Source organism: Trichomycterus rosablanca, chromosome 24 (genome assembly GCF_030014385.1).
Source record: "Trichomycterus rosablanca isolate fTriRos1 chromosome 24, fTriRos1.hap1, whole genome shotgun sequence".
NCBI classification, from domain to species: domain Eukaryota; kingdom Metazoa; phylum Chordata; class Actinopteri; order Siluriformes; family Trichomycteridae; genus Trichomycterus; species Trichomycterus rosablanca.
In genome coordinates this window covers 7,652,072-7,665,266 of record NC_086011.1, presented here as the reverse complement: position 1 = coordinate 7,665,266, position 13,195 = coordinate 7,652,072, and the positions used below count along the sequence as shown (strand labels likewise).

Here is a 13,195-nt window from a genome sequence, read left to right as displayed (position 1 = left end):
ATATATTTATATATTTTTAACTGATACATTTATATTTTTTAACTGATACACTTATATATTTTTAACTGATTTATTTATATATTTTTTACTGATTTATTTATATATTTTTTACTGATAGTCACTTTCACATCGTCAGTGACTTTTCTTTTACACTAGACGCTATTACCGTAATGTTTAGTATACGCACATCTTCACAATGAGGCTGGCTTGACCGCAGTCAAATATCGATAGTATTAATACTTCAGTTTTACTTTTTCTCAGCTACATTCAGCACGTTTCTCCTGTTTTATTAGAAAGTAGAAACCATGTCTGTACAGACGCGGCTTCTCTCACATCTTACACGAACACCTTACTGCTCCTGATCTGCTGTGTTTTGTTGTGGTACCGTCACGTGACCAGAGAGAGAGAGAGAGAGAGAGAGAGAGAGAGAGAGAATTCTGTAGAATTATTTTAAAAGTCCAGAGAAAAACACCAACCATCGCCTGCAGGGCAGATTTCCTCTAATTATAAACATAGAAAAAAGATCTCTAAATTTCTGGATACACCTAAAGTCAGGTCCCAAAGAGTCACTACAGTTTAAAGCACTTCAGTGCCAGGAACTGACCCCTGAAAAGAGTGACCTCAGCCAGCTGGCCCTGAGACTCTCTGACCCCCAAACAGGCCTCACCACAGATAACAGCACTGTCCAACAGCTCATAGCAAATAGTAAGAACAGATATCTAGAACACTGGGAGAACCAAATCCAGTCTCACAGCAGACTAGAATGCTTTCGGGAAGTAAAAAGTGAGTACAAACTAGAACCGTATCTCACAGCAGTCAGAGATCCACAGCAGCGACGGATCCTGACCAAGTACCCATCAGTAACCACAGTCTGGCCATCGAGACGGGCAGATACAAAAAGTCCTGGCTGCCCAGAGAGGAGAGACTGTGTGTTCACTGTGAGAGTGGAGAGGTGTTGACAGAGATGCACTTCCTTCTTCACTGCCAAAAATTCAAAACAACACGAGAAAACTTCACCGAAAGATCTAAACAACTGATCCCAAATTACCAAACACTCACAGAATTGGAAAAATTACAAAAAATTCTGGGAGAAGGGCATACTGCCCCCCTCGCCGCACAGTATGTATCAGTGCTACACCGCCTGAGAGACAGTGGGTAACAGTTCTGTGTGTATATATACATTTGTGTAAAGTACAGGTATATACTGTCTGTATATCTTCCTGTAAATTTGCTAAAATACTTTTATTGTTTATTTTTATTTTATCTTTACTCACTTTTATTGTTTTATTGTCATATATTGCTTCTTTTGTAATTCTGTTATTATCGTTGTAATGCTTTGGCAATATTGTATCTTTTTTTTACATTCATGCCAATAAAGCTACTTTGAATTGAATTGAATTGAATTGAGACAGAGAGAGAGAGAACAAAACAGTGACTGAGAGAGAGAGAGAGAGAGAGAGAGAGAGAGAGAGAGAGAACAGAACAGTGACTGAGAGAGAGAGAGAGAGAGAGAGAGAGAGAGAGAGAGGAGCTGCGTGGGGAGAAAATAGGTTGAGAGAGGCTGAGAGAGAGGAGCTGTGTAAGGATACTTTCAGAAAAGTGCAATGAAAGGGATTCATAATGTTTAGTTATTTTATAACTGGTTTTGAACAAAAAGCTCAGACTTAGTTCATTATAGTAATAAATGCCCTACTCATAAATCAGAATCAGAACCAGATTTATTGGCCAAGTATGTGGATACACACAAGGAATTTGTTTCCGGCTGATGGTATCTCTCTGGTAATAATACAGTGTACAGGCAATGTATACATTAAACACAAAAACACAAAAATTATACAAACTGTAAGATTATATACAGGCAATATACAGATATGTAATTTAGCAGCATGTGAAATATTTACAAAACAGTAAAGTGCACAGCATAACAGTAAAGTGCACAGCATGACACACTGCTCTCCCCTAAATAAAAGTAAACAAACTGCTTTTATAAGTAAAGTATTGGTATTGGTATCGGCGATACTGGCCTTGCATTTACTTGGTATCGGATCGATACCAAATTTTGCAGTACTCAAACTCAAAGGATGCTTTATTGGCATGACAAATAAGGACATTCGTATTGCCAAAGCTCAGTTACAGAGTAAATAAAAATAACAATAAGAAAGAACTGTATACAAAACAGTTACAGGTGCAAAAAATAAAATAGAATAAAGTAATAATAAAAACAGTGCAAATAATAACAATAAAAAAGGGAACATTACCAGTAATGAGGTAGTAATAAAAATTAGTTGTGTGTGCGTGGGCGTGTGTGTGTGTGTGTATCACATCACTAGCAGGGGTGGTGCAAGTAGCAGAGTAGTTGCAACAGGTAAATGCAAAACCCCTCAGCCACTTAATGTAAATAAATTATATAATATTTGTTGGCACCCCTAAACATTATTTGGTGGAATGTAAGAGAAGCAATTCCATGCTTTAAAGTTCACATGAGCATGAAGGCTGAATACATTTACATTTTTAACATTTAGCAGATGCTTTTATCCAAAGTACTGTGACAGTATACAGTCTGAGAAATTGAGGGTTAAGGGCCTTGCTCAAGGGCCCAACAGTGGCAACCTGGCAGTGGTGGGGCTTGAACCAGTAACCTTTTGATTACTAGTCCTGCACCTTAACCACTAGGCTACAGCTGCCCCTACAGCTGAATAAATGCTAAGCCATGACGTCCTGTTTTACTGGTGTATAAATATGCAGTGACACAAGGGCATAATTCTCTTACTCATGGATCACAAGTCTGGAAATGGCTACAAGAAAATTGTTAAAATGTTCATTTCATTACCAGGACATTACTGGACCTTTTAGTAAAACCGTGTTTTTGGTCAGATAAATAAAAAAAAAGGGAAAATAAAATGACTTACATGATCGTCACAGTATTCTGTATAATGAATGAACACTCAGCCACATGTGCAGTCGAACGCGGAGTCGACTCTAAAGAATCATAGAGTCAAAAAGCCCTTTCTGTTCGCTGAGAATTTAGGTTTCCGGTGACAAAAGCAAGTCTTTTACTCTAAACGAATGAGCTTCATGGACGTCACAAACATTCCGCCCAATTATAACACTACGACCAATCAGAATTACTTTAGGAGACAGTAGTTCCGCCCACAAACTTGTAGTTATGGATGTCCGTCAGTTTCGTAACACGTTTGTGTGAAGTAGCATTTGTTGTGCTTGTTAGTGTAGTTTAAAAGACATCAGAGGACATTAGTGTGTGAGGTTTGCAGTACATGGTTATTAATAGATTACTTATCTTTATATGTCCGCAATAAAAAGGTGGGTTGATGAAGATGACGAGTAAAAGTGTTGCGAGGAGAATTTTGGGCTCTGTGAGGGGGATTTTCTACAACCTGCGTTTCAGTTCTACACAAACTGCAGCCGGTGCAGAAAACTCAAGCAGAGGTAAATTATGTTTATATATATATATATATATCTTCACAAACTGATAAACTGATATATATATATATATATATATATATATATATATATATATATATATATATATATATATATATATATATGTGTGTGTGTGTGTGTGTGTGTGTGTGTGTGGTGTATATAATATATAGTAAGATATATAGACTGTATATATGTATATATATATATATATATATATATATATATATATATATATATATGTGTGTGTGTGTGTGTGTGTGTGTGTGTGTGTGTGTGTGTGTGTGTGTGTGTGTGTGTGTGTGTGTGTGTGTGGTGTATATAATATATAGTAAGATATATACTGTATATATGTATATATATATATATGTGTGTGTGTGTGTGTGTGTGTGTGAGAGTGTGTGAGAGTGTGATGTATGTATGTATACTGTATATATATATGTGTGTGTGTGTGGTGTATATAATATATGATAAGATATATATATATATATATGTGAGTGTGTTATGTATGTATATATATATATATATATATATATATATATATACAGGGTGGGCCATTTATATGGATACACCTAAATAAAATGGGAATGGTTGGTGATATTAACTTCCTGTTTGTGGCACATTAGTAGATGGGAGGGGGGAAACTTTTCAAGATGGGTGGTGACCATGGCGGCCATTTTGAATCCAACTTTAGTTTTTTCAATGGGAAGAGGGTCATGTGACACATCAAACTTATTGAGAATTTCACAAGAAAAACAAAGGTGTGCTTGGTTTTAACGTAACTTTATTCTTTCATGAGTTATTTACAAGTTTCTGACCACTTATAAAATGTGTTCAAAGTGCTGCCCATTGTGTTGGATTGTCAATGCAACCCTCTTCTCCCACTCTTCACACACTGATAGCAACACCGCAGAAGAAATGCTAGCACAGGCTTCCAGTATCCGTAGTTTCAGGTGCTGCACATCTCGTATCTTCACAGCATAGACAATTGCCTTCAGATGACCCCAAAGATAAAAGTCTAAGGGGGTCAGATCGGGAGACCTTGGGGGCCATTCAACTGGCCCACGACGACCAATCCACTTTCCAGGAAACTGTTCATCTAGGAATGCTCGGACCTGACACCCATAATGTGGTGGTGCACCATCTTGCTGGAAAAACTCAGGGAACGTGCCAGCTTCAGTGCATAAAGAGGGAAACACATCATCATGTAGCAATTTCAAATATCCAGTGGCCTTGAGGTTTCCATTGATGAAGAATGGCCCCACTATCTTTGTACCCCATATACCACACCATACCATCAATTTTTGTGTTCCAACAGTCTTGGAGGGATCTATCCAATGTGGGTTAGTGTCAGACCAATAGCGGTGGTTTTGTTTGTTAACTTCACCATTCACATAAAAGTTTGCCTCATCACTGAACAAAATGTTCTGTGTATATATATAACCAATATATATATTGGTTAAAGCCAGTTTCGACCAGCACTGAGAGCTCAATGGCACACTGGCAAGTGCATCTCCCAAATGCTGTTAGGCTGTTTGCATAGCCAACAGTAGTGCAATATAATTTTTTTTAATTATTAGAATTACACATTTTCTTTCAAATTGGGAATAAATGAGCTAACAAAGTTAACTGGGTAGCAACCTGAAAAAGTAAGTTTTACTGATGAATTAAATAATGTTTTATCTCTGTGAACAGAATATTTGTGTTTTAACATGTCAATCACACAACCTCCACAGAAGTCATCAAAAGTAGGGTACTCGAGAAAAATGAGCTGCGACCGCTGTACATGGACTTTCAGGCAACAACGCCAATGGTATGTCATTTCTGTAACAACTCATTTGTAAAAAAAAGATGTTTGGTGTGTGTGCATTCTACAATAACCAAATCCATAAAGTAGGGATGCAGATTTTGCCAATTTGATTTAATTAAATTCTGGCCATCATTGGTCAACCTCTGATGTTTGCTCAGTCTTCTCGTGCAAAAGCTTCCAGCTCATTGAGGTTTCATGGCTTTCATTCTGCAACTGCTTTAAATAGGATTGAAATCTGGAGACTGAAGCGCCAAGCTGTAAACGAACATTTTAACTGGCATCATTAATCAAACAAAACACTTTTTTTTGTCAGTTATTGATTAAAATGTACTCATTAACGTCCGTAACATAAAGAGTGCTGGGATTAACACGTACATCTTCTACTTAATTGGTCTTGCTTTATGGATGATATGGTTTACATCTGCTCTTACAGGACCCAAGAGTGCTGGATGCCATGCTTCCTTACCAGGTGAACTACTACGGCAACCCACACTCCAGGACTCATGCCTACGGGTGGGAGAGTGAGAGCGCGATGGAAAAAGCAAGAAAAGTAGCTACAGTCTTTTTTTATATGTGTTTTGTGTGCCCAATATTTGCTGTTTTTGATTTAGTTGATATTTTGGACTCACAGTTACTCAAAACCTAGCAATGATTAAAAGTGCAGCTAAGTCAGATAGGGGATCCAAATACTTTCTAAATTCACTGTTTATCAAGGAAAAGCCTGGAAAAATTTGAGCTGATGACATAGTGCTTTCTGTTACATGTACACATCTTAATTCCACCATATAATGCAGCTTATAAAAAAAATGAAAGAGGTCTTGAGTTATGGGTTGTTGTCTTGTTCCCTTGTCGTCTTTCAACAAAACACAATATGTCCTGATTTGGCGGCCTATTGAACAAAATGCCATTGTTTATTTCCATTTCAGCAAGTAGCAGATCTTATTGCCGCCGATCCACGAGAGATCGTCTTTACCAGCGGTGCTACAGAATCCAACAATATGTCAATCAAAGTAGGTCCTTCTTTGTTCTGTATTGGCATATTACTTCGTTGTGTATTGGCATATACAGTGCCAATACAGGCAATGCTGGCTATATTAACACGGTTCATGAGTTACAGGTGTATAACATTCTGCATTTATCTCTAGGGTGTGGCCCGTTTCTATAAGTCCAAGAAGAAGCACATCATCACCACTCAGACAGAACACAAGTGTGTGCTGGACTCCTGTCGCGTCTTGGAGACTGAAGGCTTTGAAGTAACTTACCTGCCTGTACAATGCAACGGCTTGATTGATCTGCAGGTGTGATACATCACAGATACATCACTTTTTTCTATTGAGAGAAAAGATCATGCCATCAAGATACTAACACTTGTTTTTTTTTTTTTTTAGCAACTACAAGAAACGATACGTCCAACTACAAGCTTGGTTTCCGTGATGACCGTCAACAATGAGATTGGAGTCAAGCAGCCGATTAAACACATCGGTATTTATGTGCATTTTAAACCCTTTGGAATTATCTGTAGTGCTGCATTAAATACTCGTACATTCCGGTCGTTGCATGTTTTATTTCGAATAAATCTGATTTAGGTTTGTTTTATCCCTTGGTGCAATTTGTGTGGGTGGGTATGAACAGTAATCGCACTTGGGTGCGAACCAAAACAACCACAGTGAGACCCTTAAGAGGAGATGGTCTCTGTCCAGTCCCAAACAAACTCTGGAGTGGGTTGTTGATGTCGTTGAACGTGGTCTGACCTTGATCCGACCCAACTAGGCTCCTTTTTTCTGCCTAGATGGCATCTCAAAATAATGACTTGGTATCTCAGAACAATTAGATTTCATTATGAAATCAATATGCATGTTCTAACATAAACGTGCAGAATTCATTTGTTGATTAGTTATTTTGGTAATGTTTCTCTTTCAGGTCAGATCTGTAGATCCAAAAACGTTTTCTTTCACACTGATGCTGCCCAGGCGATCGGAAAAATCCCCATTAATGTGTCTGACTTGAAAGTGGATCTGATGTCTATCAGCGGGCACAAAATATATGGCCCCAAAGGTATAATACACATCTGAATACAAGTTATCATCTCATGTTATCCAAAGCAATTTTAGTCGGTAGGTCTTTCCATTTGAAGACATAGAGGCTTGTTTTAAAGTAAAGGCAGGGCTGTGTTTATGCTAAAGTAAATTATTTGAAGAGGTTGTACACTAAAGTAATGATATAATGATAATTGTGGATTTATTTGCTGTCAGGTGTCGGTGCTTTGTATGTAAGGAGGAGGCCCAGGGTTCGTCTTGAACCTCTGCAGAGTGGAGGAGGTCAGGAGAGGGGGTTGCGCTCAGGCACTGTGCCCACTCCTCTTGCTGTTGGATTGGGTGCCGCTTGTGAGCTTGCCCAGCAAGAGATGGAGGTAGAATCTTAGTGAACGTCAATACTATGCTAGACCCGATTACTTTCGTCATATATGAATACACCTACTCTTGTACATTTTAAACATGGCAGAAAGGGCATAGAAGGCTAAAACTGAATCTTTTTTGCAGTATGACCATGTCCGGGTATCCGTGCTTGCTGATCGTTTTGTGCAGAAGATAATGGCTGGGATTCCTGATGTAGTTATGAATGGAGATCATGAACAGAGATATCCAGGTGAGAAACTGATCAATTGCATGATTAAAAATGTAGCAGCAGCATTAAGCACTTGTGGTTTGATCCTTTGAGAGACACTTAAATCTGTGTGTAAACAGATGTAGCCGTCCATTTAATCACAGTGTGAAGGTCTGTCTGGCTGTTTCTGCTGGTCAAGCAGTGGAATTGCATATCCTGCTGAAACTTCTGTTCTGTTATGCACCTAAAATATCTTTTCTTTTCTTGCTGGAGGCTTTATTCTGTGCAAATACTCTTACACAATCATGAAAACTAATCAAACTTGAATTTGTGCTTTAGGATGCATCAATTTATCATTTGCCTATGTTGAGGGGGAGAGTCTGCTGATGGCTTTAAAGGATGTAGCTCTTTCTTCTGGCAGGTCAGTCAGTCAGTCATTTGGGTACTTAGAACATCCTACAGATTGCATATTTTATTTTGCACTTACTACACTGTTATTTGTCTGTAGTGCATGCACTTCTGCTTCGCTTGAACCTTCCTATGTATTGAGGGCTATTGGAACAGACGAGGATCTGGCCCATTCCTCAATCAGGTAGGTATTGGTTTATTGGAATATGTATGTACTATATTTTATTCTTGACGGCCAACAAGCCTTGAGAACGTTGCTCTTGTTTTGTACAGGTTTGGAATTGGACGCTTTACCACAGAGGAGGAAGTGGACTACACTGCTGAGAAATGCATTCAGCAAGTTAGACGTCTTCGAGAGATGAGGTAAATCACACAGATTTGAAGAGTAGGTTTGGTCGTTCGGGTCCATTTTGTCCCAACACAACACTGAGCAGCACTAAATGGACAGTGGTAGCTCAGCGGTTAAAGTACTGGACTGTTATCCGAAGGTCCCTGGGTCAAGTCCCACCAGCACCAATTTGCCCTCCTGGACCCCTGAGCAAAGCCCAAAGCCTCAAATTCTTCTTTTTTTGGCTGCTTCTGTTAGGGGTTGCCACAGGTAATAAGTCATCTCCGTCTTGCCCTGTCCACTTTGTTATTGATTTTACACACCTGTAAGAAATGGCTAATGCTGTCCACATACTTTTGGATGCACAGTGTATCTATTAAGAGTAAAAAGCTGCTTTTCTGACTCTATGATTCTTGCTCTGTGTTCTGTAGTCCTCTGTGGGAGATGGTGCAGGAAGGCATTGACCTGAAGAGCATCAAATGGACCCAGCACTGAACCCTCTCACACATGGTATAGGGTTGCTGAAGTGTAAATCCCTCTTTTGTAAAAAGTGATCTTGTCCTCAGATAAAAACACGCACAATTTTATTATTTTTGAGAGAATTGAGGGCGTTTAATCAGTCGGTGAATGTGTTTTGTACCAATTGTGGTAACAGCAAGCAGGTATGACAAAGTTGACCTTTCAAGCTTAGCTTTTACTAAACATTTAGGGCTTTCACCATAAGCATTGTATAATGGAACTTTATTTTGTAACTAGAGTGTAGCAAAATATAATCAGCTACAAGAGATTGCGTGAAATGATTCCAAACTATGCCAGAAAATGTTTCTTTTTCTGTAATAATCTGTATGTAAGTTCAGACAAGCCATAGTTGCACTATAATTCATGTGCTTTTTTGTGCAATGCCAAAACAAGCAAGGCATTAGCATTCATGCACACACGGCATTGCATGAAATTATAGATTTCAAACATAACATTAACAAATTCACCAACCAGTGATGTATTTTTAAAGCATGACTGTTCTTCTTTAATTAACGTGCTACGATGACATAAATTACTTAATTCTCCGGTCAGTTCTACCAGCTATTGTGCAGAACGTGGGATTTGTCACATAAACGCTGCATCTCATGATACTGCTGTAATGTTTTACATGTAGACTAATTGCAAACAGTGAAGAAATCATTCAGGACTTCCTGCATAAAGTATTTGTTGCAAGTAATGTTGTCATAGTTTTGTTAAAGCTGTGATGTTCTCTAGTTTATGCTTTGAGTGTCGGATTTTATCTAGACATTGTCTTGATTAAAAAAAGATTGTGTCGTATCAATAAACCTTATTCAAATAATTGTAAACTATTCCCAGCAAACTACAATAAAGCAGAAGCTTGTGACTGTCTTCATTTGGAAGGAATGATCTCTTGAACCTCATAGCACTTTCCTGAGCCTTGTGTAAAGACTCATATTGCTCATATTTATATAGACTAGTATAGTAAATACATTACGTCAGTCATGAGTAACCCACGTGGTCAATTGCTGTAACCAGTTTTGGTGGAATCCAAATATTTGCAAGTGTACGCAGCTCATATAGTGCAAGCCCAGCAAAATCAAACCCCTACAAGACTGTAGCACCACCAAGTGGGCCTTTCTAGGAATTGCAGGTGCATTGCATCACATTACCTGGGTGCAGGTAAAGCTTAGAGTGGTTGAGGCTTATCCTACGACCATGTTATAATCAAGTAGTCAGCATTTACAAAGTGGCAAACTGAGCCTTTGGTTAATGTTTTTTAATACCCAGTAATACCAGCATCAACTGATTTTATTGGGTATTAAAATTGTTGGTTTGAATATTTGGTTTGGAAAGTGTTCCATGCATTTTTTGTGATGTAAAAGACAGTTTTCACTGCTTTCTATTTTAATTTGCATTTTCCCTACTGGAATTGTAATTTGGCTTGAAATATGCGTTTGTATTAAAAGTGCAAAGGTGAAATTGAAAAAGAAAGAATGTGCATCTTAATTACTTGTGAACTGTGTGAGTAAAACTTTAAAACGGAAGTAAAGTCAAATTAAAAAGAAAAAAAAAAGTCTTTGAGCCAAACGTTAAGGATGGTACTGTATCCCTGTTTTTTGATACTGTAACTGTCTTTTTGTATGTAACTAATGTATTAATTTTGAGAACTTTCATTTTGTATAAAGTATACAGTTGTAGCTTATCACTCTTTAGACAGAAGGTGTTTTGCACCTATAGTTGACTTTCCTTTAGATTCGATTTGTTTTAACACTGACAGACAGAATGCAGTGTGCATCATCTACTGACTGAACATTGTCTTCCAAGAAGCATTGTGAAGCTCTCATTCAGGTGGTCTTTTGCAAGTACTGTTTAAAGCTTTATGGTGTTTAAAAATCAGTGAATCTCTTTTTGCAAGTGGTAAGATTTTAGAAAGTTTGTTATTTTTTTTGATGCACACAACAGAACTTCACACTGGACAATATGCTCTTTGTGTGATATTCACAGTCTGTGCTGCTTTCCATCCCAGACCCTGTGATGGAAAGTACAATTATTTGTATTATTAGTTTAGGCAGAATGTTTTAATCATTGTATTATGATTCTGATGAAGGGAAACACTTTATAAGTAATTAATTCATAAATATAATCAATTCCAAAGAGTTGATTTAATGTACATATGCTAGCTATTTCAGCAAATGCAAAAGCACACATTTTTCCCATTGATTCTTGGCCACTCTTACGTCTGTCTTCCCCCTCTCTCACTCTCTGTCTGTGGTAAACTAACAATAACATATTCACGAAACTCAAGCCTGCCAGACATCCTGAAAAGCTCAAAAGCCCACCATTCCATCCCCCCACCCCACCCCAGATCATGCATTCTTTCCACAGCCATTAGTACAGTTGAAAGGTAGTAGATTTTTTTTTGTAAAAATCAAATCAAAATAAGGCTTATTTGTCACATTCATAGTCATACACAGTACAACTGGCAGTGAAATGCTTTTGTGACTGCTCCGCCACAGTAATTAAAAAAAAAAGGTGCTCATTCATAGTTTTAACCCTATTTAATAATTAGCAGAAGATTAGCCAATATATATTTTATATAAATTTCTGACTTGATTTTTAAAAGGCAATAAGTTAAAGATGCCACACACTTTTTGCCACAGCAAATATTTGGGCTCCCTGCATGGTCAGTACATAGCACACACCCCATTGGCAAGTATCAAAGCTTGGAAATGCTCTTTGAAGCCAGCCAGTCTTCCAGTTCTTGTTTGTGTATTTTTGTCTGTTTTTAGATATGCAAGTTACTTGGGCTCTTGTGCATGCTCTATACTTTTAAGTCCACCCACAGATTTTTGATCATGATTAAGTCAGGGTACTGTAAGGGGCATGGCAAAACCTTCAGCCTTCTCTTACTAGGGTGGATTTTGAGGTGTCTTGTTATCCTTCACACCTTCAGCTTTTTTTTTTTTTACTTACTCTATGATGCTTGTTTCTAGAATTTGCTCCAAATCCATTCTACCACTAAGATGTTCCCCACACCACCAGCTGTAATACAAGACCAGAATATGATTGATTCAGCTCATGATTAATAGGAGCCAAAATCAATTTTTACTTAATCTGTCCAATGATGTTCCTTTACAAACAAATGATGCTAAATGTTGTTTCTCCCGACTACTCTTTATGAAGGTCGTGTCCATGCATGTGTCCCACCACTTCAGAATCTGCTAAATGTTCTTAAAGGTCTTTTCATTTGCATCTAGCAGACACAGTACTCTTGGAAAGTTTTTTTGGTCTTCCAGACCTCAACTTGACCTTTATCATTCATGTTGACTGCCATTTCAAATTCACATTTCAAATGGAAAAAATGCCTACCTGAAAAGACTTTGCTATCTTCTAATAGCTGTCTTCTGCTGTGTGGACATCAACTATTTATATTTTCAAATTGTGGGTCAGCTACTTAAAAAAACACATGGCTGCTAATTGTTGGGACAAGGTTTGAGGAATCACATGGCCTTTCCTATCATTAACTGTAAACAACCATTGCACTTACAAGCTAGGTAAGTTCTGATACTTTGGAAAAAGTCATCTTAGAGCTTAAATTTCTGGAGGTACCCAAACTTCTGCAGACTTCTGCGTGGAGCTTCTTTCCACAAAGTGGTGCTTGGAAAAACTGGGTCCTTTTTTTATACCCAGTCATGATATCTTTTCCTGTTACTTGCATACCATGGAATGTTCCTAAACAGTGTAACTTGAATATTGTTAAATTTTTTACTCCCAATGTGAAGCAGGCATTCAATTCAAAACTGGTTTTTATTTACAAATTACCAAAAAAGTTGATCAGCCAAAACATTAAAAGTCATTTCTTTCTACGTTTGTGAGTTATTGATAAGACTAATCTGAACCATTGTTTTTCTTAGCACAAATGGTTAAAACAGAGCAACTCCCAGTGGGATTCCCTGCACTGTGGGATGTAGGAAAACAGTAGGTAAAGACGGAATGGGAGGGATGTGGGATTCAGATTTCAGAGGTAAAATGGCACAAGGGCTGGGCTTTATTTCCGAATATTCAAAGACTAATCCAATGCTCAGCTGCACTTTTACGGTGTC

The 13,195-nt window shown here is 37.9% G+C and overlaps 1 protein-coding gene across 2 annotated transcripts; it reads left to right on the top strand.

The window, feature by feature from the left end:
• Positions 1 to 3,205: 3,205 nt before the first annotated feature.
• On the top strand, positions 3,206 to 9,984 carry nfs1 (NFS1 cysteine desulfurase). Of its 2 annotated transcripts, XM_062986557.1 has the most exons (13): positions 3,206 to 3,447; positions 5,178 to 5,254; positions 5,685 to 5,801; positions 6,178 to 6,261; positions 6,397 to 6,549; positions 6,640 to 6,733; positions 7,172 to 7,306; positions 7,504 to 7,661; positions 7,792 to 7,897; positions 8,195 to 8,276; positions 8,364 to 8,447; positions 8,537 to 8,626; positions 9,023 to 9,984. In XM_062986557.1, exons 1-13 carry the CDS (start codon positions 3,330 to 3,332, stop codon positions 9,084 to 9,086), a joined length of 1,362 nt encoding a protein of 453 aa, XP_062842627.1. In that variant the 5' UTR covers positions 3,206 to 3,329; the 3' UTR covers positions 9,087 to 9,984. The 2 variants fall into 2 exon arrangements, with proteins under 2 accessions (XP_062842627.1, XP_062842629.1); XM_062986559.1 differs by lacking the exon at positions 7,172 to 7,306.
• The last annotated feature ends 3,211 nt before the right edge of the window (positions 9,985 to 13,195 follow it).

Coding starts and splice junctions, on each gene's coding strand:
- nfs1 (XM_062986557.1), top strand. CDS start 3,330: ATGAAGATGACGAGTAAAAGTGTTGCGAGGAGAATTTTGGGCTCTGTG. Junction 3,448..5,177: donor TGCAGAAAACTCAAGCAGAG/GTAAATTATGTT, acceptor CAACCTCCACAG/AAGTCATCAAAAGTAGGGTA. Junction 6,734..7,171: donor GCAGCCGATTAAACACATCG/GTATTTATGTGC, acceptor TTTCTCTTTCAG/GTCAGATCTGTAGATCCAAA.